The sequence below is a fragment of the Bison bison genome, unplaced genomic scaffold, assembly GCF_000754665.1.
Source record: "Bison bison bison isolate TAMUID 2011002044 unplaced genomic scaffold, Bison_UMD1.0 scf7180017864180, whole genome shotgun sequence".
NCBI lineage: Eukaryota > Metazoa > Chordata > Mammalia > Artiodactyla > Bovidae > Bison > Bison bison.
In genome coordinates, this window is record NW_011494752.1 from 7,936,361 (window position 1) to 7,963,030 (window position 26,670).

Below are 26,670 nucleotides of genomic sequence, written 5' to 3' on the forward strand. Positions count from 1 at the left end.
TGAATGAGTGGAAGGACAGATGGACAGATGAATCTATGGATGGGTGGGTGGGTGGGTGGATGGATGGATGAATGGGTGACTGGATAGCTGGCGGGGGAGGTGAATGGATGGAAGGATGGCTGGATGGGTTGGGTAGGTGGATGAAGAGTTAGATGGATGGATGATGGATAGAGGGTGGATGAGAGGTCACATAGCTGGGTGGATGGGCAGGTGGGTAAAGAGATGAGTGTCTGGATGGAAGGATGACTGGGTAGACAGGTGGACACCCGTGCCCCAATCTTACCTCTGGAGCCCTATCTTCTAAGTAACGGTGCTCACCAAGCAAGTGACCGTCTTCAAGGCTGCATTAGCTGTGGCTGCCATTGCCCCACCGGCTGGAGAGGCCTCAGCGGCTGGAAGACCCTGAAGGTGACAGAGCACAGTTACCATTCTCCTTGCTGGGGGGAGCTCAACAGTCATAAACTCCCACACAAACCCCCATTTCTGTTTGCTTTCCCAGGATCCTGTGGAAGGTGGAGGACCCTGTGAGTCTGTTCATAACAACCCTTCAGAACCAGAGAAAGGTAGTACGATGCGGGCCCCCAGAAAAAGTGACCGCTGACAGTTACTGAATGCCCATTGCATGCCAGCCACTTGGTAGGCGCTTCACAGACAACTCAGGCAAGCCTCACGACGTTGGAACCCTATGAAGTCGGAGCCGCTGCTGCTCCTGCTGCAGAGACGGGGCACCTCCTCAGGTCAGAGGCCCTCAGGGTGTGGCTTGCGCACCTGGCTAGCTGCAGAGCCTTCAGCACACCAACCACAGGCCCCGCTGTGAGCGGACAGCCCCTGCCTTCCTCTGCAGCACGCCATGAGGTCTGGGCATGGGGCAGGGGGAAGCGGGCATTGGGGAGTCTTTGGAGGCGAGTCCACCTGAGATGTCCTCTGGCCACAGTGCCCATGCAGGCCACTCTCTCGCAGCTACCATTGGCGGGCATCCACAGTCACGCTGGATCTTCCAGCTGGGATTAAGGGAACTGGTGGTGAGTCAGCCCCGTATCACAAGCCTTCTCAGGCAACGCCAGTGGTGGGTTTAGAAGCATACAAACCCAGTTTCAGTTGCAACTCTGCCTCTCACCAGCTGTATGACCTTGGCTGAGTCACTTCCTGGCTCGGGGCACCTGCTCATGCTTTTAGGAGGTGGCCTGGCTGGTCTCCCTTCACTCCAGGCTCACCTCAAGACACCCAGCCCTCAGCCCCCTGCTTCCCCATCCCTCATGGTTCCCAAAGCAGCAGCCAGGGGCCTTGCCATTGGCCCCTCTAAGAACGATGGAGGCTCGACCCCAGACTCCCAACAGGTAGCTGGACTTTTGAGAGAGGACTAGTTCCGGGGCCTCTGACCTCTTGTCCTTCTACTGGAGTGGACACCCACTGTGTGTGGCCCTGGGTGCTGGGTTCCTTGCCTCACTGATACTCCAACCTTCACAGCCCACCCTGAGGGATAGATGGGAAAACTGAGGCTGAGCAGGGCGAGGTCACCGAGAGCTGGAACTCTGAGCAGGGGAGATGACATCTGGCCATGGGGAGGGCAGACGGAGGAGCGCCTGCCTCCCACTTGCTGGGGTCATTCGGCCTGCCTTCCCCGGGCTCTCAGCCTCTGCCTCCCTGCTCCCTAAAACAGGCTTTCTCCTGTGAGGGAAGCAAACCAGCTCCAGAAGGAGGAGACAGAGCCTTTGAGCAGAGCAGGGACTTGCCCCGGGTCACAAAGACACACGGTGAGTGGCAGCTCAGGGACAAGAGCCCAGCGCTCCATCTTCCCCTGCAGTGGCCACGGCCCATGAGACAGATGTGACCCCCAACCGTCGGAGGTTCACTAAACATATTCCTGAGGGGGGGTCCACAGTCCTGAACAGGGAAGGTCAGAGCAGGGGCAGGGTCTTCAGCTGACGGGGATGACCTGACCTGACAGCGAGACTGTCCCTCAGCCTCCCAGCAAGGGAGGGGAGCCCTCTGCTTTCCCCCCAGGACCATCCTGTCAGTCAGGGGCAGGACCCTTCCCCTTGCTGCTCAGCCTTGCTCCAATGCCATGGGGGAAGTGCACTGGGCACCAGCCGGGCACCACACGGCTCCACCACCACAGTCACCGTCCTCACCAACGACAGCCTCCCCTGGAGGGTGGGGCTCGGGGACCAGCGAGCCTCAGCCCTGCATTCGAGGCCTGATCACCCCCTAGCTCCCAGTGGGAACTTCCCTGGGCCTCAGGCTTCTCATCTGCAAAATGGGGAGGCTACAAAGAGGGTGTCCAGCACAGCAGACGCCCAGTAAATGCCGGCCGTCCCAGGGTTCTAAGAGGACGACACCTCCTGTGTGGCCCGGTCTGTTGCTCTCAGGACGCACCCAACAGGCACTGAAGCAGGAGAGCCCTGAGATCTGCAGGGGTTGGGTCTGGCCGCCCTGCCCCCACCCCCCAGCTCTGTGCCCAGGGTGTCATCTCTGGCAAGGGTGCCAGTAAGTGCCGGCTACAGGAACCACAGCGACCACAACCCCTCAGGCCCCTCAGATACCACGGCCTGGAGACAGGGGCTGGATGCACTGACCACAAGGCTAGGCTGAACCAAGCGGCCAGGAGGGATAAATGTCCACTCTCTGAGCCCTGAGGTGAAGCCAGGGCAGGAAGTTCTGGCCCCCAGTGTGGAAGACAGGTCACGCCAGGCACCAGGAAATACTTCCGAGGGTATTTTTATCTTGAGAACATCCTTCCACGAGGAGTAGGAGCAGAAGGGAGACAGGGTGTCCTTGGCCCCGGGCCCCTGGAAGCAGCAGAGGACCGAGACTCCTTGTGCCCTTTGCTAGAGTGGCCATTACAGACACTGCCCCATCCCTGGGCCTCCTTGGGTCCCGGGACCAAGTGGGGCCTGGGGGATCTTGGGATTACTCATGGGGCCCCCAGCTCTGCTCAAACTCACTGTGTGACCTAGGGCAGGCCCCCATCCCTCTCTGGACCTCCCTCTGGGAGGCAAACTTTCCTGAGCGCTCGCTCACTGCTGGACTCAGCTGGGCACCAGGGGCTCTGTGATGGACCGGCAGGGTTTGTCTACAAGGGGCACCTCATCAAGCAGGAAGACAGCGAGCTAGGTAGCAGCCACAACAGGCAGGATCAGAGACATGGTCAGAGCCTTTGGAGGCCATGGGAGGAATATGACCCAGTCAGGGGCAGGGGACTCCCTGGAGAGGGCCCAGCTCAGACTGACCACACACTGCCAGGAGCACTCGGGGTCCCAGAGAGCAGGGTGCACATTGGCTCTGCTCCTCACACACTAGGCCTTGGGCAAAGCTCGCCCAACTCTGAACTCTGTTCCTACTACATGTGAGGGGGCTTGCCCTTCCAGCACCTGCATTCAGGATCCTAAAGATTTGGGGCTGAGCAGGCTGGAGAAAGAGACCCTAAAAGCAGGGAGACGAGGCGCTGAGTGCCTGTGCACTTCACACCGATGTGTAGAAGCAGAGGTGCCGAGAGGCCCTGCACGTTATTTTAATGAGTTTGGACTTGGTCCCAAGAGCAATGGGTGCCAGAGAAGAGTTTGAAAGTATAAAACCAGAGGCAGTATGGCTTGCATTCCAATCTTGTCTCTGTCCCTTCCTGGATGGCCTTGAGCAAGTCATAACTCTCTGAGCCCAGTTTTCTCACCAATGAGATGGGATGAATAACGTTATCTATTTCATGTGGTCATGATGGGTTTCATCAGTTTAGTACATGGAGCTGGAAATATCCTGGTTCCCCCACACCTCCCCACCACCTCATCTCTGAGCCTCTGACTCACCCTGGGAGGGTCACAGGTCCCTTCATGGAGGGCCTGGACTGGACTTCACTCCAAGCAGGAAGGGGAGAGCAGATAGACAGGGCAGGAGGGACCATGTGGTGAGCAAAGGCACCGTGGTGTCCGTTTTCCTTACAGCTGTAATTTATCAATCTTCAACTTGAGTCTCAAACAGTTTCTAAGTGTGCACAGCAGAGCAGAGACCTGAGACAAAGGGGCAAGGAACGCCCTGGGATGTGAAAGGCCACGAAACAAAAGGCTGGAAAATTGGCCACCATAAAAATATTCGTGATGTTGCTTATTAAAATGCATTATAAGCAAAATGGACAGTAAATGATACGTTTGCTATAGAAAGGGCTGATATACTTAGTATATAAAGGGTTCTTATAAATCAACAAAAGAAAAGGACACAGTGGGAGTGTGAACCCCCCATCCTCAGTGGGGGGCGTCTCAGGAGTGTCCACACCCAGAGCCGCAGCCTGGGCTGGGCCCTCACCTCGGAAAACCCTGCTCTGCGTTTCATCTTTCAAATTCCAAGGATGCCTCCTCTAGGAAGCCTTTCAAGATTTCCCTGGGTCCCCTGCTGCTCCCTGCCAGGTCCCGGCAGCACGTTTCTTAGAGCCCTGGAATTGAATGCCTAGCTTCTGCTGAGTGCCCGGCACTGCACCCAGGAACAGTCCAGGTGAGATGGCCCACGTGTCTTTGAGCAAGGAGGAAGTAAGTTGCAGAGAGAAGCATTGTGTCCACCAACACCAGGCCCTGAGCAGCAGATCCAAGCCCCGCACCCATGACCTGGCCTCTGTCCCTCTGCATCCAGCCACCTCCTCCCTAAGGAGCCCTCCTGACTGAGGGCCACCTTGCTTCACGGCAGGCTGGGCGCAGTGTGAGGCCTTCCAGGCAAAGGTCATGCAGGACACGGCCTGAATCCTGGCCTCAGTGCCCCGTGGACCTGGACGCTTGCTACGGGAGCAGAGGGACACTTGTTTTCTCAGCTTCCCTCTTCTCCCCGTCCTCATCTTGTAAATCTGGCTTTATTTTGGAACAGAAGATTCACTAGGAAGGCCTGACAGACCTCTGAGGTCCAGGGTTCACCCTGGGATGGGCCGGAAGCTGTGCTCGGAGATCAGGAGGCCGGGAAAACAGGGTGGGCTTCCGGAAGACCCATCATTCCACTCAGGACTCTCTGGAGAGCTGGGCTCCAGGAGCACAACCGAGGCCTTGGGCTCCGCCTGCTTGACGGACGGGGCATTCACCCCCTCGGCAGACACCGTCTGGGCCTCCAATGTATGCAGACACGGTGCTCAGGGCCAAGACTGCGTGGGGGCAAGGCAGACAAAAACCATGCTGGGGAAGAAAGAACCGAGTCATACCTGAAGCAAAATGGGCACAGGAAGACCTTGCTGAGGGGGCGACACGTGACTTGAGACAGCAGCGTTCTTGGAAATATGCGAAAGGACAAAGACCTTGAGGCTGGGATGTTGTTCCATGTGCTCAAGGAGCTGGAGGGAGGCAGCGGGGCTAGAGCTGCGTGTGCCGGGGCACCTGAGCCTCCTCTTTCTCATCTGCCAGCAGTAAGAACAATCCATGCCCCAGAAATGGCTTTTGGAGGAAATGCTCCCACATCCTGCCTTGCTCGAGGAAACTGAGGCTCAGGGTGGCAAGGCAGCAAGCTAGAGGGCGTCTGACCCTCTGACCCACACAGCCTCACACTGGCCTCCACCACAGAGGCTTTTCCAACCCTAACAACTGGAACTGTGCACCCACGTGGACACTGTGACACGTGCTACTTCCATTCACACTATGGTTCCTTCGGATAGTCACAACAGACTGGGGCTCAGGGAGGGTGAGCACCATGCCCAGGGTCACACAGCTGGTCCACCCAGAGCTGGGCAGGAATCACTGGAGTCCAGATTCAGGGCCACGGAAACCAAGACTCAGGCACTGACCACATGTCTGGCCCAGATGTCTCCAGGAAAAACCACAGTTTTCTCCAAAGGGCTAAGGACTGCCTCCTACAGGAAGCTTTCCCCGGCTGCCTCTCCTTCATGGCAAACCAGTACTGTGGGAGGCCAGGGGCTGCAGAGAGCCCAAGACTAGGGGGCAGGGGCATGGGGTCTGGACCGTATTAGGCCCTGCTGTGCTGCGTGGCCTTGAGCCACTGGCCCTCTCTGAGCCTGTGCCCAGGAAGTTGAGGTAGATTGTGGGGGCGGTTTCCCCAAGAGCAGGAAAGGTGGCCCCTGAGAGCCCCAGGAAAAGCTTTCTCCTACCTGGAACTTTTATTTAGCACCAACTGTGTGCACCTTTCAACAATCCTGAGACTCTGCCCCAAGAGGAAGCAACAGGGTCAGAGATAGAATATAGTGCCCCAAGGCTACAGGCTAGTCAGTGCCATCCTCAGGCCGGACATCCTGGAGAGGCCGTGCGTACCCAGGGGCTGGGGCCCATGACCAGAAGCCAAGGGATGCGGAGGCTGCTCCTGCCTTCATCTGCACCATCAGCGCTGCCAGCGGCCGGGGCTGGGGAGTCCTCCTGCACGCGGTCCTGGCCTCGCCGGCTCCGGCCTGCCCTCCTCCACATCTGAGCTACGTGTTTATATGACTAATCTCTGTCTCATTTCCAGATCTGTGAAAGGGACCCAGTTCTACTGCCTGCCTGGTAGTGTACGCACAGTGCCTAGACCGCAGTCCAGCACACAAAGGTATGTGCACACATCCTGCGTGGACAGATGGCCTGGGGTGTGGTGTGTGTGACTCCAGGAGCGTCAGAGTGTGCACGCACATGGCCCAAGTTTGTTTCCCCAGAAACAGATCTAGAGTGGAGGGTTTGGGAGCAGGCAGTTTACTTGGGAGGTGACCAGAGAAGGACAGCAGCTGGAAGCAGGTGCTCTGGGAGCTGGAGGCTGCAGTGGCCTGGAGACAGGGTGCTGTGGTTCATCACACAGCTGCGTGGCCAGAGGTGGCGCTCATGCAGAGACCAGGGCATGAGGAACAAAGCTCACACACTGACCGGTGCGCGTCTACACACCCCTGCTCCCCTGGGAACATCAGCAAAGGGGCCTGGGCTGTGTCCTCACGAGGGCACATCTGTGCCTCCATCACATCAGGACTGGACACCATGGGGTGAGTCTCCAAGTGTCTGTTCTTGCACGCGTGTATCTGTATGTGTGAGCTGTGTGTACACACGTGTGTAGGCGGTGTGACATAGCCATGCACACATGTTCAGGCTACATGCATGTGCATGCACTGAAGTCCCTCACCTGACCCTGGCTGCAGCTGTGGGGTGAAGGATATGGCTGTCCTGGTCACCCTGGTAATGGGGCAGGAGTTGGCTAAGCTGGGGCGCCTTGGTTCAAAAGAAGAGAAAAAAAAAAATCAAACCACTGAACACAAAGAGGAGCAGGAGGGCTGAGAGGGCCAGGCTTGTCCCAGGCTCCAGTCGCAGCCTGGCCTGTCTGTCCTTGAGCCAGTGAGGGCTGCCAGAGCCAGGACACGAGTGCTCGACCCAGTGGGCAGGCAGTCCGTGGTGTGGGGTCCCTTCGGAGACCGGGGAGTCCACCTGGGAAGGCAGCAGGCAGGGACGGGGACTGGGTGGGGCCGCCCTGCAGGTTCACCAGGCCCCAGAAGAGGGCGCTCCAGACGCCAGGCACATCAGGGCCGCTGGGCCAAGCCGCACGCGTCACCCTCTCCCGCTTGTTGAGGCGCTAACTGCACCGCCGCCTTGAGGCCGGGGCACTAACCCGGGTCGTGTGATGATTTATTCACGAGCTCCCGTCCCCTTCCCGTCCCCACGACCAGCTCGTCAGCCTCGCTGCCCTGCCGGCTGGGGAGGGAGGCGGATCCTTGCTCGCAAACATTGCCCGCTATTTATATCTCATCAGACGGAACCAGCCGGGCGCCGCTCCCCGCAGGCAGCCACCCGGCAGCGTCAGGCAGAGTCGAGGTGCGCACACTCTGCTCAGGAGCCTGGGCCAGACCTCCGCTCACAGCTACAGGGGCTTTACCCTGCCTGCTCACTGCGTCCTGAGAAAGCCCTTTGAGGTAGGGTCTGCTGCTGTCCCCAGCGGGCAGATAAGGAAGCTGAGAGCTAAAGTGGCTTCTCCAAGGCCACGCAGCCTGTAAGACGGAGAGCTGGGGACGAACCCCCTGCCAGGCCGCCCCCAAACCTGGGCCTTCGCTGCACAGCACAGACCTCCCCAGTTGAGTCCCAGAGGCAGGAGACTCATTACGATTCCTGTTTTACAGAAGAGGAAACTAAGGCTCAGAGAGGTGAAGGGACTTGCCCATGGTCATGCAGCCAGGAAGGAACGCCAGACATATGACCCTGCCTGGTAATGTGCCCCAGCCCATGCCCTGGTGACCCTCCGGTGCATGCAGGGAGCAACCCCCGGGGGGAGAGAATGGCTCAGCATAGCCAGTCCCCACTGCTACCTGAAGCAGAAGCCATGTGGGGGCCCTTCACCTTGCGAGGTGGCCCTGCCTCAACACCCAGCCCACCTTCCAAACAGCTGTGGAGGCCAGCTTGCGGGGCTCTGGTGCCTCCAAGGGCCCAGCTGTCAGCACAGGGACAGTGTGAAGAGGCTTGGCATCCTACTGCTAACCTCTGACCATCACCCTCACAGACAAGGGGCCCCTCACTAGGCCACAGCGGCACTGGATGGGGGATTACAGGAATCCCTTGCCCATCCCCTAGGCATCCCGTAATCTCTGGCTTCTCCTGAGACCCTGGGAACTGAGCCAGCTAGAACTCTGGCTACCGAAAGGCAGTCCAGGCCCCTCTCAGAGCCTCAGTGTCCTCATCTGTAAGACAGGTGCAGACAGGCCCTCTAGAGGGGCTGTGCCCTCTAGACGTGGGGCCAAGCACTGGGCCTTCACAGTCACCGCTCAGCCTGTGGCCACAGAGTAGGCTTTCATGTTGACGTTTGCAAAGCGGGAAGCAGCCCACCTGCGACCCACAGAGCTGCATGGGCTTTGCAGTGTGCCAGTTCTGGGCTCAAATTCCATCTCTGACTACTTGGTTGCATGTCTAGGCACCTGGCAGCCCCTCTGAGCCATGGTCTCCCTGCCTTCCCGCAGGCCTGTCCAGGTGTGTGACGGACTCCACTCCGGCTTCAGCAAGCACCTGAGAGCCAAACAGCTCCTCATTCCACTCGACCCCAAAGCCGGGGCAGCAGACACCCCTGAGGGACACCTCCACCTGGGCCTCCCCTCGGGGGCCCAGTGAGGGCCCGCAGTGCCCCGGACACAGGGCACAGCCCCTTCCTACTCTCCCCCAGCCAGTCCACAGCCCTGCCTGAGTGCCGACTACGTGCAATCCTAGGGATGCAGGTCAGACGAGGCCAGGCCCTGGGCAGGTCACTGGCCTCTCAGGGCCTCGTTCCCCATCTGTACTGTGTGGGCATTCAGATGTGACTGCTTTGAGGACCGACAAGTTCATAAAGAGCCTAGAGAAGAGTGACCACCATCACCATCATGAGCAGCAGCAGCATTTCTGTGCCAGGCACCAGGGGGACAGCAGGAGGGACCCACTCACTCCAGCACTGGCCATGTTGTGCCTTCATGGTCTGTTTGCAGGCCTGCCAGGCCCCAGGAGTCCTCGAGCATGTCCCTGCAGCCCTTTTCCGTGGCCCCAGCACGGCCTAGAAAGTTTCCGGAAAGAAGATGAGCGCACGTTTTCCGAGGGTTTGCCTCTGGCAATGCTGAACCCCAGCAGCCCCCGCTGGCAGGGTGCCAGCCGCTGGCAGCTTCTGCCTCATCCCTTGGCCTGGGTCTGGGGTCACCCCCTGCCCTCCATGGCCCCTGGGTTTCTTTGTGTCACACAAACCCTGGCCACACTAGGTATCCTGAGCTTCTGGATCTGATTCATCGCTGGACTCACCCAGCACAATGCTGGGCAGGAGCGAGGGCTGATGTCTGTGTGCAGAACCAGAAATGAGTGTGCACGCCCACCAGGACTTTATCTCGATGCTCTCCCTTAAGCCTCCCAAGAGTCTTGCTTTGACATCAGAAGAAACTGAGGCACAGGAAGGTGGCCTCTGAACACTGAAGACCATGTGGCTGTGACCAGCAATGGCAACAGCCCCCTTGAGCCCTGGTGGTACTCCCAGCCCCGAGCTTAGGGAAGCCACATTCTAGCCCCAGTGTAGGCCCTCAGTGGAGACGTGGAGGCTGGAAGGTGGAGCAGGAGGTACCTGGAGGCTGCGTCGGGTCTCTGAGGCCTGCTCTGTATAGTGGATTGTAGGGACAAGCCCAGCACCTGGCAGTGGGCACTCAGCCATCAGCTGTGGAAGGAAGGGCAGGGGGTCCTAACTGTCCAGGGTCCACCAGCCTCCTGCCACTCAGGCCTCCACCTCCTATTGATAGGTCACCGGTTCAGGGGTCTCAGCCCCCCAGAGGGGCATTAAAGGTCCTGACACCAGGTTAACAGCCAGCAGACAGTGATGGCCCCATAAGCAAAGAAGAAGAGGCGCCAGGCCTGGCACAAAGGCAGGGAGTTGCAGAGACTCTGTGCCCATGAGCAAGGGCAGCATGGGGGCGAGGTGAGCAGGCCGGCCCTGAAAGTAGCCAGGGATGTGGGGACAGACCATTTGGGGCCCTGAAGCCGGGCTTCTGAAGGCTACTCTATCAGCCACAGCCAGACTTCTAGACAGAGGCTCAGAGGGGGCACCTCAGGCCCCATAAAGTCCCCAAACCCCTCTGAGCCTCATGCCTTCCTCTGTAAATGGGGTAAGAAGAGCACTGGCACCTGCCGAGGTCACCTCAGGGAAGCCATGCATCAACACCTACGAAAGCCCCAGGCAGCAGAAGCTTCCAGGAGCATGCTTTCCTGAGACCCAGGAGCCTGCCCTCCCTGCAGCTGGGGAGAGGGGTGGAGAGGTGACGGGGTCAGAAAACCCATGAGCTGGGGAGGTGCTGGGACAGAGTGCAGGACAGGGGACAGCAGAAGGCACTGGGACCTAAATGTTATTGAGGGTCTGAGCACAACACGCAGGGCAGTGGGGCCCAAAGCCTCAGGTGCTGCGTACTCGCAGTGGCACGGCTGTCCCCCACCTGCACCACTGGCTAATCCGTGTCACTGTCACAGTGCACGAGCTCCTCACTCCTGCTTACACGTTCAGACACGTGCCCTCCACAGTCACGGCTCTGCGCAGCCACAGAACACACAGCCAAGCACCCCTCCTGCTCACTGGCCATCCATTCACAGCCTAACCCTGTCTACAAGACTGGTCCCAAGCCTACCCTCTGAACCCATTTGCTTGGGTTCTACCCCCTGAGGATGCTGTATTGTAGGAATGGGGACACAGAAAGGAGGGTGTGGGTCCGTGAGACCCTGCACTCCCACAGCACCCGCACCCCAGGCCAAGGGGAGCCAGGTGGCTTGGACTCCCTCCAGATCCAGCCACCAGCATAGTGCTGATGGGAGCTCCTGCCAGCTCCTCAGTGCTGACAGGCTGATTAGGGGGTGGGGGGCCAGCTGGGCCCCCGCCTCCCACTGGAGCAGCTGCAGCCTTTGAGGGGTGCCACAGGAGGGGCTCCTGTCCCCTGCCTGCCTTTCTGCCCTCCCTGCAGCAGGCGGACCCACCCTTCCCTGGGGAGCCCACGCCTGGGGGACTGGGCACTGCAGGGCATACACATGTCCACAACTGTGCCCCTTAAGTGAGCACACGCTGAGTGCCTACTGTGTGCCAGGCCTGTGGGACCCAGGGTTCCCATGGCTCCACTTGGGTCTGGAGTGGGCGACGTGACTCTATTGGACTCCCAGCAACACGGGGCTCAGGGGCTCCTCAGTTCACTGCAATCCACTCCTATGAAGGCACATGCCAAAAAGACGTGAACCCAATTGCAGCCTGACATACCTGACCCGGCGAGCAGCATCCACCCCAGCCTCTCCCCTCAGGCCCCTACTTGGTTCCTCCCCAAGTCCACATGGATCTCTGCTCAGACGACCCTGCCCTCTCACAGGTTCTCTGGTCACTAACTCAGTCGCCCATGAACATGTGAGGGCCAGGATTCTCTTTTTGCTCAAGAGTGTTTCTTAGAGCAGTTTTAGGTTTACAACAAAATTGAGGGGAGGGAATAGAGAGCTCCATTTACTATGACCCTGCACATGCACATCCTCCCCGTCATCAGTATTCCTCAATAGAGCAGGACCTTCACTATGACCCATGGCCCTGCCTGGGCCCGTCACCTGGAGTCCATAGGTTACATCAGGACCCGCTTGCGGTGCTGTACAGCCTGTGGGTGTGGACAGATGGACAAAGACTTGTATCTGCCACGACAGTGTCACACAGAACAGTTCACTGCCCTAAAAACCCCGTGCTCTGCCTATCCATCTCCCCTTCTCCACCCCTGGCAACCACCAATCTGCCTGTTGTTTCCATAGGTCTGCCTTTTCCAGAACATTTGGTAGCTGGAATCACATGGCACAGCATCCAGCCCTTCAGGACTGGCTTTCATGCAGATGGCTAAGTATGCATTTGGGTTCTTCCATATCTTTTCATGGCTTCAAAGCTCGTTTCTTTTTAGCACTAAAGGATACTGCACTGTCAGGGTAGACCACAGTTTATTTATCCATCACCTACTGAAGGACATCTTGGTTGCTTCCAGGTTTTAGCAATAACCAATAAAGCTGCTAGAAACATCTGCATGCAGGGGTTTGTGTGGATATAAGTTTCCAGCTTCCTTGGGTAAATCCCAAGGCGTATCACTGTTGGGCATACAGTAAAGTATGTTTAGTTTTATAAGAGCCAAACTGTCTTCCAGAGTGACTGTACCACTTGTGCCCCATCAGCCGTGAGGAGAGTTCCTGTTGCTCCTTCTAAAGGTATGGAGTGGTGTCTCACTGCTGTTTTGACTTACTCTTCCCTGCAGAAAAATTATATAGAGCGTCTTTTCATATGTTTACTTGCCATCTGTGTATCTTCTTTTGCTGAGGCATCTGTCCAGGTCTCTGGTCCATTTTTTTCCCTATTGTCTGTCATTTGTTCTCTATTGCTGAGTGTTAAGAGTTTTTGGTTTATTTTGGATAACAGCCCTTGATTAGATGTGTCTTTTGCAAATATTTTCTCCCTGTCTGAAGCTTGCCCTCTCATTCTATTGACATCATCTTTCCCAGAGCATTTAATTTTAATGAAGTCCATCCAGCTTGTCAATTATTCCTTTCATGGATCATGCCTTTGATATTGCATCTGAAAAGCCGTTAACTATACCCAAGGTCATCTTAGTTTTCTCCTACACTGTCTTCTAGGAGTTCCGTAGCTTTGTGCCTTACATTTACATTTATGACCCAGTCTGGTGAAGGGTCATGTGGTCTGTGTCCAGATTGTATCCTTTGCGTGTGGACATCCAGTGGTTCCAGCACTGTTTGTTGAAAGACTACCCTTGCTCCACTGTACTGCCTTCGCCCCACTGTCAATGATCTGTTGGCTGTGTTTGTGCATGTCTATTTCTGGGCTCTCTCTTTTGCTCCATTGATCTATCTGTCTGTTCCATTGCCAATCCCACACTGTCTTGATTACTGTAGCTTTATAGTAAGTCTTTAAGGCAGTTAGCATCAGGCCTACAACTTTGCTCTTCTCCTTCAATAGTTGGCTGTTCTGGGTCCTTCACTTCTCCATATAAACTTTAGAATTAGTTTGCCGATATCTACTAAATAACTTTCTGGGATTTTGATTGGGATACATTGAACCTATAGATCAAGCTGGGAATAACTGACATCTAACAATATTGAGTCTTCCTATCCATGTACATGGAATATCTCTCCACTTATTTAGCTTTTCTTTGATTTCATTCATCAGAGTTTTGTTGGATTTATATCTAGGTAGTTTCCTTGAGGGCTTCCCCGGTAGCTCAGGTGGTAAAGAATCCACCTGCAATGCAGGAGACTTGGGTTTTATTCCTGGGTCAGGAAGATCCCCCGGAGAAGGGATAGGCTACCCACTCCAGTATTCATGGGCTTCCCTGGTGGTTCAAAAGGTGAAAAATCTTCCTGCAATGCTGGAGACCCAGGTTCGATCCTGGGTCAGGAAGATTCCCTAAAGGAAGGCATGGCAACCCACTCCAGTATTCTTGCCTGGAGAATCCCCATCAATAGAGGAGCCTGGCAGACACGACTGAGCGACTGAGCACAGCAGTTTTGTTGTGGGGGTACTAATACAAATGGTATTGTGATTTTAATTTCAGATTTCACTTGTTTACTGCTGCCTCTGCTAAGTCGCTTCAGTTGTGTTAGACTCTGTGTGACCCCATAGACAGCAGCCCACCAGGCTCCCCCGTCCCTGGGATTCTCCAGGCAAGAACACTGGAGTGGGTTGCCATTTCCTTCTCCAATGCATGAAAGTGAAAAATGAAAGGGAAGTCACTCAGTCGTGTCTGACTCTTAGTGACCCCATGGACTGCAGCCTACCAGGCTCCTCCATCCGTGGGATTTTCCAGGCAAGAGTACTGGAGTGGGTTGCCATTGATGAAAGTGATTGACTTTTGTACATTAATCTTGTATCCTGCAACCTTGCTTTGCTGCTAAGTCACTTCAGTCGTGTCCGACTCTGTGCGACCCCAGAGACGGCAGCCCACCAGGCTCCCCCGTCCCTGGGATTCTCCAGGCAAGAACACTGGAGTGGGTTGCCATTTCCTTCTCCAATGCATGAAAGTGAAAAGTGAAAGGGAGGTCACTCAGTCATGTCCAACTCTTCGTGACCCCATGGACTGCAGCCCACCAGGCTCCTCCATCAATGGGATTCTCCAGGCAAGAGTACTGGAGTGGGGTGCCATTGATTTAACTGCTTATTATTAGGTTGGTGCAAAAGTAATTGCAGTTTTGCATTGTTAACCTTCGCCATCTGATATTGGAATACATTCTTAAATAAATGTGGTGATGTTATACATCATTTTAATGCGCATATTTTGCTTTATTTTTTTGCTAATGATTTATTACTTGCTGTTTATTTTATATGTAGTTTAGACTATGGAAATGATGTTAGACAAAAAGCAAATTCAAGCAATTTTCTTATTCGAGTTCAAAATGGGTGGTAAAGCAGTGGAGACAACTTGCAACATCAACAGTGCATTTGGCCCAGGAGCTGCTAGCAAAGGTACAATGCGGGGATGGTTCAAGAAGTTTTGCAAAGGAGGTGAGAGCCTTGAAGATGAGCATAGTGGCCTGCCATCGCAAGTTGACAACAACCAACTGAGAGCAATCATCAAAGCTGATTCTCTCACAACTGCATGAGAAGTTGCCGGAAAACTCAACGTCGACCATTAACAGTCGTTCAGCATCTGAAGCAAATTGGAAAGATGAAAAGCTCGATAAGTGGGTGTCTCATGAGCTGATCAAAACCAAAAAAATTGTTTTGAAGTGCCATCTTCTCTTATTCCATGCAACAACAACAAACCATTTCTATATCAGATTATTGTGACATGTGACAAAAAGCGGATTTTATATGACAACTGGTGATGACCAGCTCAGTGGGTGGACCAATAAGAAGCTCCAAAGCACTTCCCAAAGCCAAATTTGCACTAAAAGAAGGTCACGGTCAGTGTTTGGTGGTCTGCTGCCCATCTGATCCATTACAGCTTTCTGAATCTCAGTGAAACCATTAAATCTGAGAAGTATGCTCAGCAAATCGATGAGATGCACCCAAAACTGCAATGCCTGCAGCTGTACTGGTCAACTGAATGGGCCCAATTCTTCTCCATGACAACACGAGACTGAATGTCACACAACCAGCGCTTCAAAAGTTAAACAACTTGGGTTACGAAGTTTTGCCTCATCTGCCATATTCACCTGACCTCTCGCCAACCAACTACCACTTCTTAAAGCTTCTCGACAGCTTTCTGCAGGGAAAACACTTCTACAACCAGCAGGAGGCAGAAAATGCTTTCCAAGAGTTCATCTAATCCCAAAACGTGGGTTTTTACACTACAGGAATAAACATACTGATTTCCTTATTTCTCATTGGCAAAAATGTATTGATTGTAATGGTTCCTATTTTGAGTAATCAAGATGTGTTTGAACCTAGTTATAATGATTTAAAATTCACATCTGAAACTGCAATTACATTTGCACCAAATAGTTCCATGGGCTTCCCTGGTGGCTTGGTGGTAAAGAACCTGCCTGTCAGTGCAGGAGATGGAGGAGACAGGGTTCGATCACTGGGTTGGGAAGATCCCCTGGAGAAGGAAATGACAACCCACTTCAGTAATCTTGCCTGGAGAATCCCATGGACAGAGAAGCCTGGTGGGCTACAGTCCATGGGATCGGGGGCAAAAAGTCAGACACGACTGAAGCAACTTAGCACGGAGCACGGAAATACTTCCTGGAGCTTTTGTGTCAATTTCTTCAGATTTTCTACATAGATGATCATGTCATTTGTGCGTAGAGATAGTTTTATGTCTTCCTCCCCAATCTGTATATCTTTTATTTCCTTTTCTTTCCTCCTTAGCCAGGATTTCCAGTAAGATGTTGAAAAGCGATCATGAGAGACAACTTCTTTGCCTTGTTCCTGATTCTAGTGGGAAGTTTCTCATCGTTCAGTAGGATGCCAGCTCTAGATTTCTGTAGGTGCCTTTAACAAGTTGAGAAAGTTTCCCTTGATTCCTAGTTCACTGAGAATTTGTATTACAAATGGATGTTGGCCGGGCTTTGTTTTCTCCCTTGGTATGTCCTGGTGCTTGGAGGAAGCGTCGGCCCATGGCAGGCCCTCAGTGGTCACCTCTGAACGGAATGGGTGCAGCATGTAGAAAAGGCTCTAGCAGGGAGAGGGAGACACCACAGCGCTGGCCTTGGGTGGGTGAGAATGGAGGGGCCGAGTGGACATGGAGCACAACAATCCAGTCACAGGGAAGGGATGCAGGCAGGGTGAAGGGGTGCAGGTGGCGGGAGGTGGGAGCTGCAGTGGGAGCAAGTGGAAGGCTCCGCTTCGATTTTCTCAGTAAGGAGGCGGCCACACTGTCGGCTGAGAGTCTAGGAGCCTAGAGGGGAGGCAGGGCCCCAGAACCAAGATAGCAGCTTCTGGACGGAGAGGGAGGAGGTGGGTCTGGGACCAGAGCAAGAGAGGGGTCCAGGCAGCACCAGAGCAGCAGAGGGTCATGCCTTTTAAATCTCATCTCCTGCATGTCCAGGAGGGACAGGGTGGGCTCAGGAAGCAGGCGGCAGGGGACCAGGGCACCAGGGATGGTTCTGAAGGGCTCTCTAAGTTCCACTGGCTGCACACTCACCCTGGGAGGCACGGGCGCCACCACAGCCTTATGTGAGGCCAGGGCCAGACACCCCTCCCCTGAGGTACATTCTTTGCTCCGCCAGCCCCAGTCCCTGCCGAGGGCTTCTACTCAGGCCACGTGAATTCATTTAACTTTGATCCAAAGTGAAGTGGATGGGGGATGGGTCGATGGGCAGCACAGCACTGCTCCGCCCCAAGCAGCTCTGCCGTGCCCTCGCATCCCAGCCTCTCAGCAGCACTCACGGGAAGGTCTGCAGAAAGTCCAACACGCCCACCTATGCTGAAGCACAGAATTCAGCCCTGGGAGGGGCCGGGGCTCCCGGGATAAGGGGCTGATGGAGAGATGGGAGCCTCATCTTTGCCTAAGGAAAGGATAAAGGAGGCCTGATCCCTATCCTGAGAGCTTTAGCAGGGCCCTGGCCTAAATCTTTCCCTTGCATGAGCCTCTCAGCACAGAGCAATTGCTCAAACAATGACCTGTCTTCCTATCCTAGTTTTGTGGGAGTAAAGATGAGGGAGATTGGACCAGCCCAAGTCCTGTGGCTGAGGTCTCAGGGGATGGAGGAGGGAAGGTCATTCAGCCCCTCCCCCTCTTGAGCTTCGATTTTCCCACTGGTAAAATGGACAGGCCACTGAGAATCCTTCACCATCTAGGCTTCTGAAATACTCCTAAAACCTGGCATGCAGAACCACATTTGAAAGGGCAGACTTGGCCCTGTTTCTCAGAATAGTGAGGCTCAGAAGGGTGAAGCTGCTTGCCTGGAGCCACAAACAGGGCAAGGGGCAGCCCTACTTAAATCCAGGCCAACCTGGCTCATGCCCAACACTGCACCTGGATCCTCAGCCCAGGTCTCAGCCTTCCCTCAAGGGAGAGCCCAGCAGGACCCGTGGCCTTCTCACAGGACCTCATGTCTTTGGAAGGTCCTGGGGCCTCCAGCCTCGGCGCTTCTCCAGCTGGCCGCCTGCCTCCCTTGGTGCCTCATCTCTCAATCCCTGCCCCTCTCCCAGCCAGTACATTTGAGAATTAAATGAGACAAAGTTCGGGAGAGCACTGTGCACAGTGCCTGGAACCAGAACACAGAATAAACAGTCATCTTCATTATTATCTTTGGGCGCAGAGTCTCACTGAAACATCAGAGCACTTCCTGAGAAATAAAGGCACCCAGTGACACCATGGGTTGCTGAAGTCACCGCCAAGGCAGGCATTTTGCTGAAGCATCCAAAATATCCTGATGGTCACCAGGAGCCAAGGGAGGGGGCTGAGGACACCCAAGCTCCCGGGGCAGCAACCTCAGGCCAGCAGATCCCAGCGGCTCAACAGCACATCAACCATCTCCAAAGGGACTCTGCCTGGCAGCCTAGGGATGCAGCCAGGACGGGGACACAGGAAGATTGAAACCCAACTTTCTCCCTCCAGGGACAGCAGGCTTGCAGGGAAACCAAGACGCCTGAGGAGGCCCTGCAGGCTCCAGGGACAGATGGACTATTAGAAACGAGAGAGGCTGGGCTGCTATGTGAGCTGAGCCTCAGTGTTGGCATCTGGAAATAGGGCAGCTGCTCGTCATCCTTGGGTCTAACCATGAGGACCCACCAGGATGAGAAAGGGTGCCACATGTGGCAGGGGCACCGGGAAAGACCTCAACCTGGGGAAGGACAAAGTTTAAGGAAATAACCACTCAGCAGGAGCTAGCAGCAGCCAGGAAGGGAACCATAGAAAGGTATTTCAACAGGAAGAAAAGTTCCACTGGCTCTAAAACAAGAAAGGTGCCCATGGAGGCGCTGACAAGGACAGAGTCTCGTCCTTTCTCCGAGGGGCAGGGCAGCGACCACCCTGGAGGGCACATCGCTAGTGGCTATAAAAGTTGCTAAGGCACAGGCCCTCTGACCCAGCAGGGCTACATGCAGACTTCTTGCTTGCATGGTCCTGGCACAGGGACCTCACGACCCAGGTGATCACAGCAGTGTTATGTGGGGTGGTGAGGCTGCTCACAAACCAGAAATCCAGCCCAATGCACGCAATGCAGGTGACTGTAAAACCATTCTGCTCATGGACGTACTGATCAAAGGTGCCATCTACTACACCTCTCCCGTGCATTTCCACTTAGAGTTCCCGCAGTCTGATGAGGGGGAGGACCATCAATACCTCCCCTTGCAGATGAGCAAATAGGGGCACAGAACAGTCAAGAAATCTGCCCAAGGACACACAGCTGGTAAGTAGCACAAACCAAGCATACTGAATATGCTTCTCTCTCCGAGATATATTGCTAAACAACTACATATTTTTCTTAAAGGAGAAAAAAATCAGGATGCAGGACAGCATACCCAGGTTGAGTGATGGCTCTTCCAAACTACATGTTCACCCAGTACCTGTGAATGTGAGTTCATTTAGGTAGAGTCTTTTCAGATATAATTAAGCAAGGGATCTGGAGATGAGATCATCCTGGATCATACATGCTAAGTCACTTCAGTGATGTCTGACTTTGTGTGACCCCATGGACTGTAGCATGCCAAGCTCCTCTGTCCACAGGATTCTCCAGGCAAGAATACTGGAGTGGGTAGCCATGCCCTCCTCCAGGGGATCTTCCCAACCCAGGGATCAAACCCATGTCTCTTAAGTCTCCTGCATTGATAGACGCATTCTTTACCACTGAGTCATCAGGGGAAAATGGCCCTAAATCCAATGACAAGTGTCCTCTAGAGAGGAGAGAAGACTCAGGGAGCAGAAGGCCATATGAAGACACATGGCAGGGACACGTCTACCAGCCAAGGAACCCCAGGAGGGCTCAAGGAGGAAGCGACTCTGCCAACATCTTGAATTCAGACTCTGGCCCTGGAACCGAGAGACAATAGCCTGCTCTGTTTTAAGCCCCCAGTCTGTTTTGACTTGTTACAGAAGAAAGTAGTACAGACTCCACCTGCTGCCCACCATCCCACTTCCATTTTCCCCTTGGGACCTAGCTGACTGACCTCCTCAGGACGGCAGCCCCACGCAGGGCAGTGCAGACATGTCAGCTGTGCAGATTTGTTCAACCACTTGCCCTCATGTTCCCTGTTCCCAGATGAGCAGACTGAGACCATAGGCTCAGGTCACAGCTCCCAGGGGTGCTGCTCCCCCACCGCCCCCTCCACCGGTGTCTGATCTGAGGCCCACCAGGAGGGCAGCTGGGTCAGGACAGGACCCAGAGCTTGGCCACCTCGCTCTGTAGCCTCAGGGTCAGGGCATCTGCCGCAGGATTGGGACAAAGCCCACAAGTGCCCCGAGGCTATAGCTGGCAGGGCCAGCAGAGGAAAGGAAAAGGGTGGCTGGGGTCTCCTCTGCTATGAAACCCCCAGGGAGGGGACAGGCCATTCTGTGGCTGCCCCCAAGGACTTTTGAAGGCATCCCCTCCAATGGTCCTGAAGGCTCCTGGAGCCAGGGTGGGGGTTGGGGGAGACTTGGCCACCCTGGCCAGGCAGGTGCTGCTGACAGCTTGAGGCACAGCGGGCCAAGGTGATGGGCACAGTTAGCCTCCGGCCTGCATGGCAGAGGGGCTGGGGGCAGGGAGCAAGGAGGCTGCCCTGGCTGCCCTGGCTGCCCTGACCGCAGAGCTGGAGCGGAAGGGGGATAAGAAAACAGATTCCCAGACGGAGGCGTGATGCTCACATCCACTTCACAAGCAGGACTGCTGAGGCGTGGCGTGAGCACCCGGGCGGTCCTCTCAACTCAGCCTCTCAGACTTTCCACGGGGGCTCTCAGTGGGGCCAGGCGGGGACCGTCCTTCTGATTCCTCCAAACCAGGTGACAGGACTGCTGGTGGCACCCAGCAGGAAGCTCGGTGGCCGACTGAGGGTGACCGTCCCCAGCAGAGGCCTGTTTCCCCACCCCCACCGCCCCCAGGGCCTCAGAAGAGCAACCTGGCCAGCGCTTCCCCTTCAGGGTCAGGCACCACACCGGCCTCAGCCTCGCATTTGTCCATGCTGGGCCACACAGTCCCTAAGACCCAGAAGGCATGGACAGCCCAGGTCTGCCTGCAGCAGGGTGACCTCCCCGCGGGTGCTAAGCCAGGGCTCCACCCCGGGTCCCTGGAACCAGGATTTCTGAGGGTGGAGCCAGATCTGGATTCTCCAACTGCTGCCCGAGGGAGCTGAGGAAGGAGGTACCCCAGCAAAGATGCAACACACCTCCCAGGGCCAAGATACACCAACTCTGCAACTCCAGGTTCTCTGTCCCAAAGAGGCCACAACCACAACTCAGAGCCCACTGCCTGGGAACTCGGGTGACTGTGCATTCCTAGATTCCACAGCTAAGATTCCATGGTCCCAAGGCTCTGACTTAGCCCTCAAGCCAACACCATCGAAGGAGAAAGGATGAAGCCCCAGGGGATGGGGCCCGGGGCACCAGCATGGACAGCAGGGTGGAAGATGAGAAACATGGAAAGGGGGATGGGGAGAGAGAAACAGGGCGCTGCCGACATGTACTGGTGAAGCACTCGGACAACCCAGAAAGTTCTCTAATGACAGTCACCTCGAGTGCATGTAGCTTCATGGTAGGGGTGAGGGGAAGACAAAGTTTGAGAAAAAGAAATTCATTTCTATCCTTAAAATTTTCTGATGCTTTACCATGAGCATGTAACACTCTTGTCATAAAAAGCTGTGATAATTAGCAGAAGAATATGACAAAGTCTATGCTTCCTTAAGTGTCTGTTCACTTGTTTCATTATCTCCCCAACCGAGACATCAGTTCCCAGGCCCCAGCCCCAGGCACAGGGCATAGCAATGATGCTTGCTGGAGACTTAATTGTCAGAAGAATGAATAATGCTGAATTCTGAGCTCCTCGAGGCCTGTGTCACTAAAACTCACCCATCGGAGACCTCCAGAGCTCTTTGAAAACAGAAAGAGAGCCCAGCAAGGATAGCGAGATCCAAGGGCCCATCCCGAGGGTGTCATGTGAGAGGGGCTCCAGGGCCCTGCCCACACCCTGCCTCCACAAGGTCATGGCCCAGGCCCCTGGGAAGCCCCACCTCTGAGCCCCACCTGACCCCAGATCCCAGCTCCCACAGGAGTCACCAGCATCCATCCTACTCTGCCCTCCCAGTGACAGTGACCCAGAGAGGCACCTCTGCTCCTGGAAAGAGGCCAGATGAAGCCAGCTCCCCTTGGCACCCCTGGCCCAGCTTGGCCTGGAACCAAGAGCCCAGAGGCACAGGGTCGGGGCAGGGGGTGGCGTGACTGCTACCACCCAGAATGCCAGCTGCTGGCAGAGATTTATTTTTACTTTAAGTGCTGGGGAATTGCAGGCTGGAGCAGCCAACTCAGGGGGCTTGGGTTGCAGCTGGAAGGAGAGGAGGTGGGCGGGGAGTTGGGGCACAGCCCCTCCTTGACCTTGGCCATCAGCTGTTCAAACACACACACAGAGCTCAGTACCTCGGTATCTCCACATTCACCCCACTCACCCACCCAGCCCAGCTCTCCAAGGGATGCCTCCAAGATGCTGTGAGGAGGCTTTAGAGGCAGAGGGTCTCAACTGCTGCCCCCAACTCTGCTCCTAGAGAGACCTGCCACCTCCAGCTGGGGCTGTCCCTCTCAGGCCACAGGCTGCCCACTCCCACAGTGAGCATGTCCCACCGTCCTCTCCCCCAGGCTTCCCCCACAGTTGGGGACCATGGCCACAGTGAGCGGGTGGGACCAGGCTGTGTTCCAGAGGTGAGTTCAGGAGATGAGCACTCAGGGTACTAACACTCCAAGGGAGACCGACAGGAAACAAGACAAACACGAGGGACCACTTTGCCCAGGGGAGCCCAAGAGGCAAGACCTGAAGGTGATGAGGGCGGAGTCAAGTGGACATCTGCAGGGGAGTGTTGGGGCAGGAGCTGGCCTGCGTGCTGGAGGTGCAGAGGGGAGGGAGCAGGATGACCTGAGGGGAAGAGGAAGCGAAGGCACAAGGAGGACCAGTCTGCAGGGCCCGGTGGACCAGGATGAGGAGGGTCCAGAGCCCAGACCCTAGGGGCCACGCAAAGAGAGCCACGTGTGGTGCTACCCGACTGAAGGCTAATTGGGGGCCCAGGGCCCCCACAGCCTCATGCAGCCTTTGCAGCTGCCACTTCAGCAGCTGGGCAGGAAGACGGAGCAGCGGGACACAGGTGGGGTGAGTGGAGGCAGGGGAGTCGGGAGGTGACTCGGCTGCCCTCGCTGGGCCTCAGTTTCCCCACCTGTCCAAGGGGAGGAGGGTATCAGGGGAGGGGCAGTTGTGCCCGGTGTCACTAACAGCAAAAGCCCCAGCACCAGCCCACACCCTCTGCCACGGAGCCCCTCCATTCCACACCCCATTTGTTTTAGGAACCCCCAGAGGCACTCACAGAGGCTCACATTTCACTGTCCCGTCCCGGGCATCTCAGAAGCCTCCCTGCCTGATGCTTTGATCCCGCTTCACAGATGACAGACTGAGGCCCAAGAGGAGAAGTGACGCCGCAGTCAGACCACCGGCTGCATTTGCCCTGGTTGCCTGCCCCAAAGTCTCTCCCCAAACAAGGAGATCCTTGGGGGCAAGGGCAGGGTCTGCATTTACTCAACACCCATTTATTAAGCACCTTCTGTATGCCAGACACTGCACTGGGGCCACAGCTCAGCAGAGAGCACCAGAGTCTCCACTCCAGGAGCACACTTCTGCTGAGGCTCTGCGGCAGAGAAAGCAGCCCAGACACAGACCCGCTGAACATTTACAGAGCTCCTACTGCATGCGAGGCCTTAACCAGGCCCTGAGGACACAGCAACCTGGGAGCTAGGATGGCGGGCAGGCACCAGGCCCTGTAGGGGTCCAGCCCTGGGTGTAGGAGCCGCCACAGTCAGCCTGGCGCAGAGACACATCTGGGCAGGGTATCTGGGGGATGCAGGAAGGTGGGCTCTGGGTCGGAGCCATGTTCCAGTCTCTCTGGGAGCCTCCCTGGGACTCAAAAGCTACTGCCACCCTCTGCACTGGCTGACCATTAGGAAATTAAATCGGCTGGCAGAGTGCTGGGCCCTCAGCCAGTGCCCAGTGAGGGCTCCAATTCTGCTCTCGGCCCCAGATCCTCTGGAAAACCCGCCTGCCTGAGCCTGGCCTCACCCCCACCCCCAACCCCATCCCCACCCCCACGGCTTCTCTGAAGCCTCTGAGCCTCCTGCCCTGCCCGCAGCCCAGTTTCAGGCTGGCTCTCTTTCATCTCTGGCCTTCCCCTGGCTGTCTCCCTACCACACGGCCAAATTCCTCTGGAGCAGCCATCCTGTTGTCCAAGCCCACACCCACCACACCTTCCGAGTGGCCAGCCCAGCCTCCAACCCCTTGCTGTCCATGAGTTGCCTCCCCCAGCCCCTCCTCCAGGTCATCAGTGGCAAGGCTCCAGCTGCAGCCCCAGGGGAGGGGCAGGTGTGCCCAGTGTCACTCACAGCAAAAGCCCCAGCAGGGGCTCAGCAACAGGCACCAGGTGAACCCAGTCAAAGGACAGCCAGACTGAGCTGGGAGCAGCAGGCTGAGTGGGATTCAGGTGGGCCCTGAGGGGGCTCAGCAGCCTCCAGCCTGGAGCCAGACAATGGCCACAGAGGTTTCTGGGAGTGACAGTGCATTTGCTTCCACCCCAGACACTGTGCCAAGGCTCTGGGTGCCATGCTTGGTGTTGCCAGCCATGGCCCAGGGCACCTGAGGCCTCACCAGGCCAGAGGAATCTGCTCACAGCCAAGCCGGTCCCAGTGCTTCACAAGTACAGGGCGCTGCGGTCGCTGTGACTGCTGTTACTGTTATCACTGCTGTCCCACCAGTGTTTCCTTGTCCTGTTTGGGCAGACTTGAGAGGAGGGAAAGCATGGCCCTGAGACAGGAAACCCAACAGGGCAGCCCTCTGGCCTAGGGAGAGCAAGGTGGAGTTTTATGCTCAAACTCCTGACAAGCTGTGTGGCTCTGGGCAAGATCTTACCCCTCCCTGGGCACTTTTTCCTCCCAGTACAGCACAGTTCACTGAACATCCTTCCACCAGGTACATATCTCAGGGGGTCCCCTCCTGAGCAACCTGAAGCCCGATGAGGGTCTGACATGGCAGTCGGGCATGGGAGGAGGTCCAGGGAGAGACCAGCAAAGTCAGGCTCTGCCCCTTTCACCAAGGGATGGTCCATCCCATTCAGGACTAGGGAGGGGGCTCTGCTCTACCCTCACCTGGACAGGGGGCACAAGGTAAGATCCGGGACTGGGAATTCAGATATGCCAGGTATGTCCCGATCACAGTGGTAAAGAATCTGCCTGCCAGGACAGAAGACCCAGGTTTGATCCCTGGGTTGGGAAGATCCTTGGAGAAGGAAATGGCAACCCATGCCAGTATTCTTGCCTGGAGAATCCCATGGACAGAGGAGCCTGGCAGGCTACAGCCCATGGGGTTGCAAAGAGTTGGACATGACTGAGCACACAAACATATACACACACAGGTGTTTGTAAACACCCAGCATTTGTAGAATGCCCAGTGCATGTGCTTAGCGGTACATCAGTAGGGAAGAGGGACCTCCGCTGCTGTCCAGCATACTGGTGCCCCCTTCTTGTCCCCAGGGATGCTCAAACAAGCCCCTCCCCTTTGCACCCTGCTCTCCCTTGGGGTCTTGGCCCCACATGATGGAAACCCCCTTTCTGGAGCTGCCAAAACCCGGCCCCCTACCTGGAAGGGAGGGGCTGTCCGAAAGCCGAGGGGCAGATTTTGCTGGGGAGTTTCTTTGAGATGGGAATCCAGCACGAGGTGGGGGTGCTTTTCTCACAACGGAGGAGGAAGCATGCCACAGGAAGGCCAGAAAGCCCCACCGCTCCATGGGCTGTCCCCTCCCTGGCCCTCCCTGGCCACATGGTGGCGGTCGGGACGGAGACCTGTGATGAGGCACTGCATAGGAGCAAACTAGCACAAGGGGAGGTTGGGGTCCAAGTCAGGCAGCAGCCAGGGCCTGGCTGTCCTTTGCACCTAGGGAGCAGGTGAGGGGTAGGCCAGAGGCTACCACCTTCTGGGTTCACACCTTCCAGGAGGCGGCTGCTGATTTCAGCGGCGTGTGGGCGCCTCTGTGCTCCCAGGAAACGAAGCCTGAAAACCCCGGGCTGTGGGACGGGACATGGATATGGGGGACAGGAGGTCCCCAGCACTTTATTCCAGGGCCCGTCCTGGGCATGGGGGAGCAGAGAAGCGGGCAGTGGTCCCGGCAGTGCAGTGCTCTGGGAGGATGAGCAGCCCAGGAAACGGGAAGCAGGGTGGCCAGGTCCTAGCAGATCCAGGCCATGGGGAGGCAGAACTAAAGACCACCTCCAAAGAGACACTTGCCTGTGCTCTCTCGTTCTGAACACAGGTGTTTAAATATACACAAGACATGTGCACACTCGTCAGAACAGGCCTCGAATCCCATCTGAAGCCCCACAGGAGCTCTGCACCCAGCTGCTCTCTCCGGGCCCCTCCCCGCGCCCCAGGACGTCCAGAGCAGACCGCAGCACGGTGAGAGGACCCCGGCCCTGAATCCGCCGGGCTTCTCAGCCAAGGCCCCCCGCCCCCGCTCCGCGATCAAAGCCGATTTCTAAAAGCAAAGGAAAAAAAAAAAAAAGGTGCGCCTGGACTCGCTGGCTAGCTCACTCGCCAGCGGAGAACACCGTTTCCAGAATGTTTTTGCTCCATTAGAGCACAGAAGAGGAGA

The 26,670-nt window shown here is 56.1% G+C and overlaps 1 protein-coding gene across 5 annotated transcripts in view; it reads right to left on the minus strand.

Annotated features, from left to right (window-relative positions):
* The window catches only part of KCNJ12 (potassium inwardly-rectifying channel, subfamily J, member 12), a 42,223-nt gene that overhangs the window by 10,568 nt on the left and 4,985 nt on the right, over positions 1–26,670 (minus strand). For 2 of the 5 annotated variants that reach the window (XM_010842859.1, XM_010842857.1), the window contains exon 2: positions 319–402. In XM_010842859.1, the coding sequence (XP_010841161.1) occupies positions 319–363 (45 nt within the window). In that variant the 5' untranslated portion in view covers positions 364–402. Of the gene's footprint in view, positions 1–283; positions 403–7,053; positions 7,140–26,670 lie in introns of those variants that run through there. The other 3 variants (XM_010842858.1, XM_010842861.1, XM_010842860.1) reach the window with 3 other exon arrangements.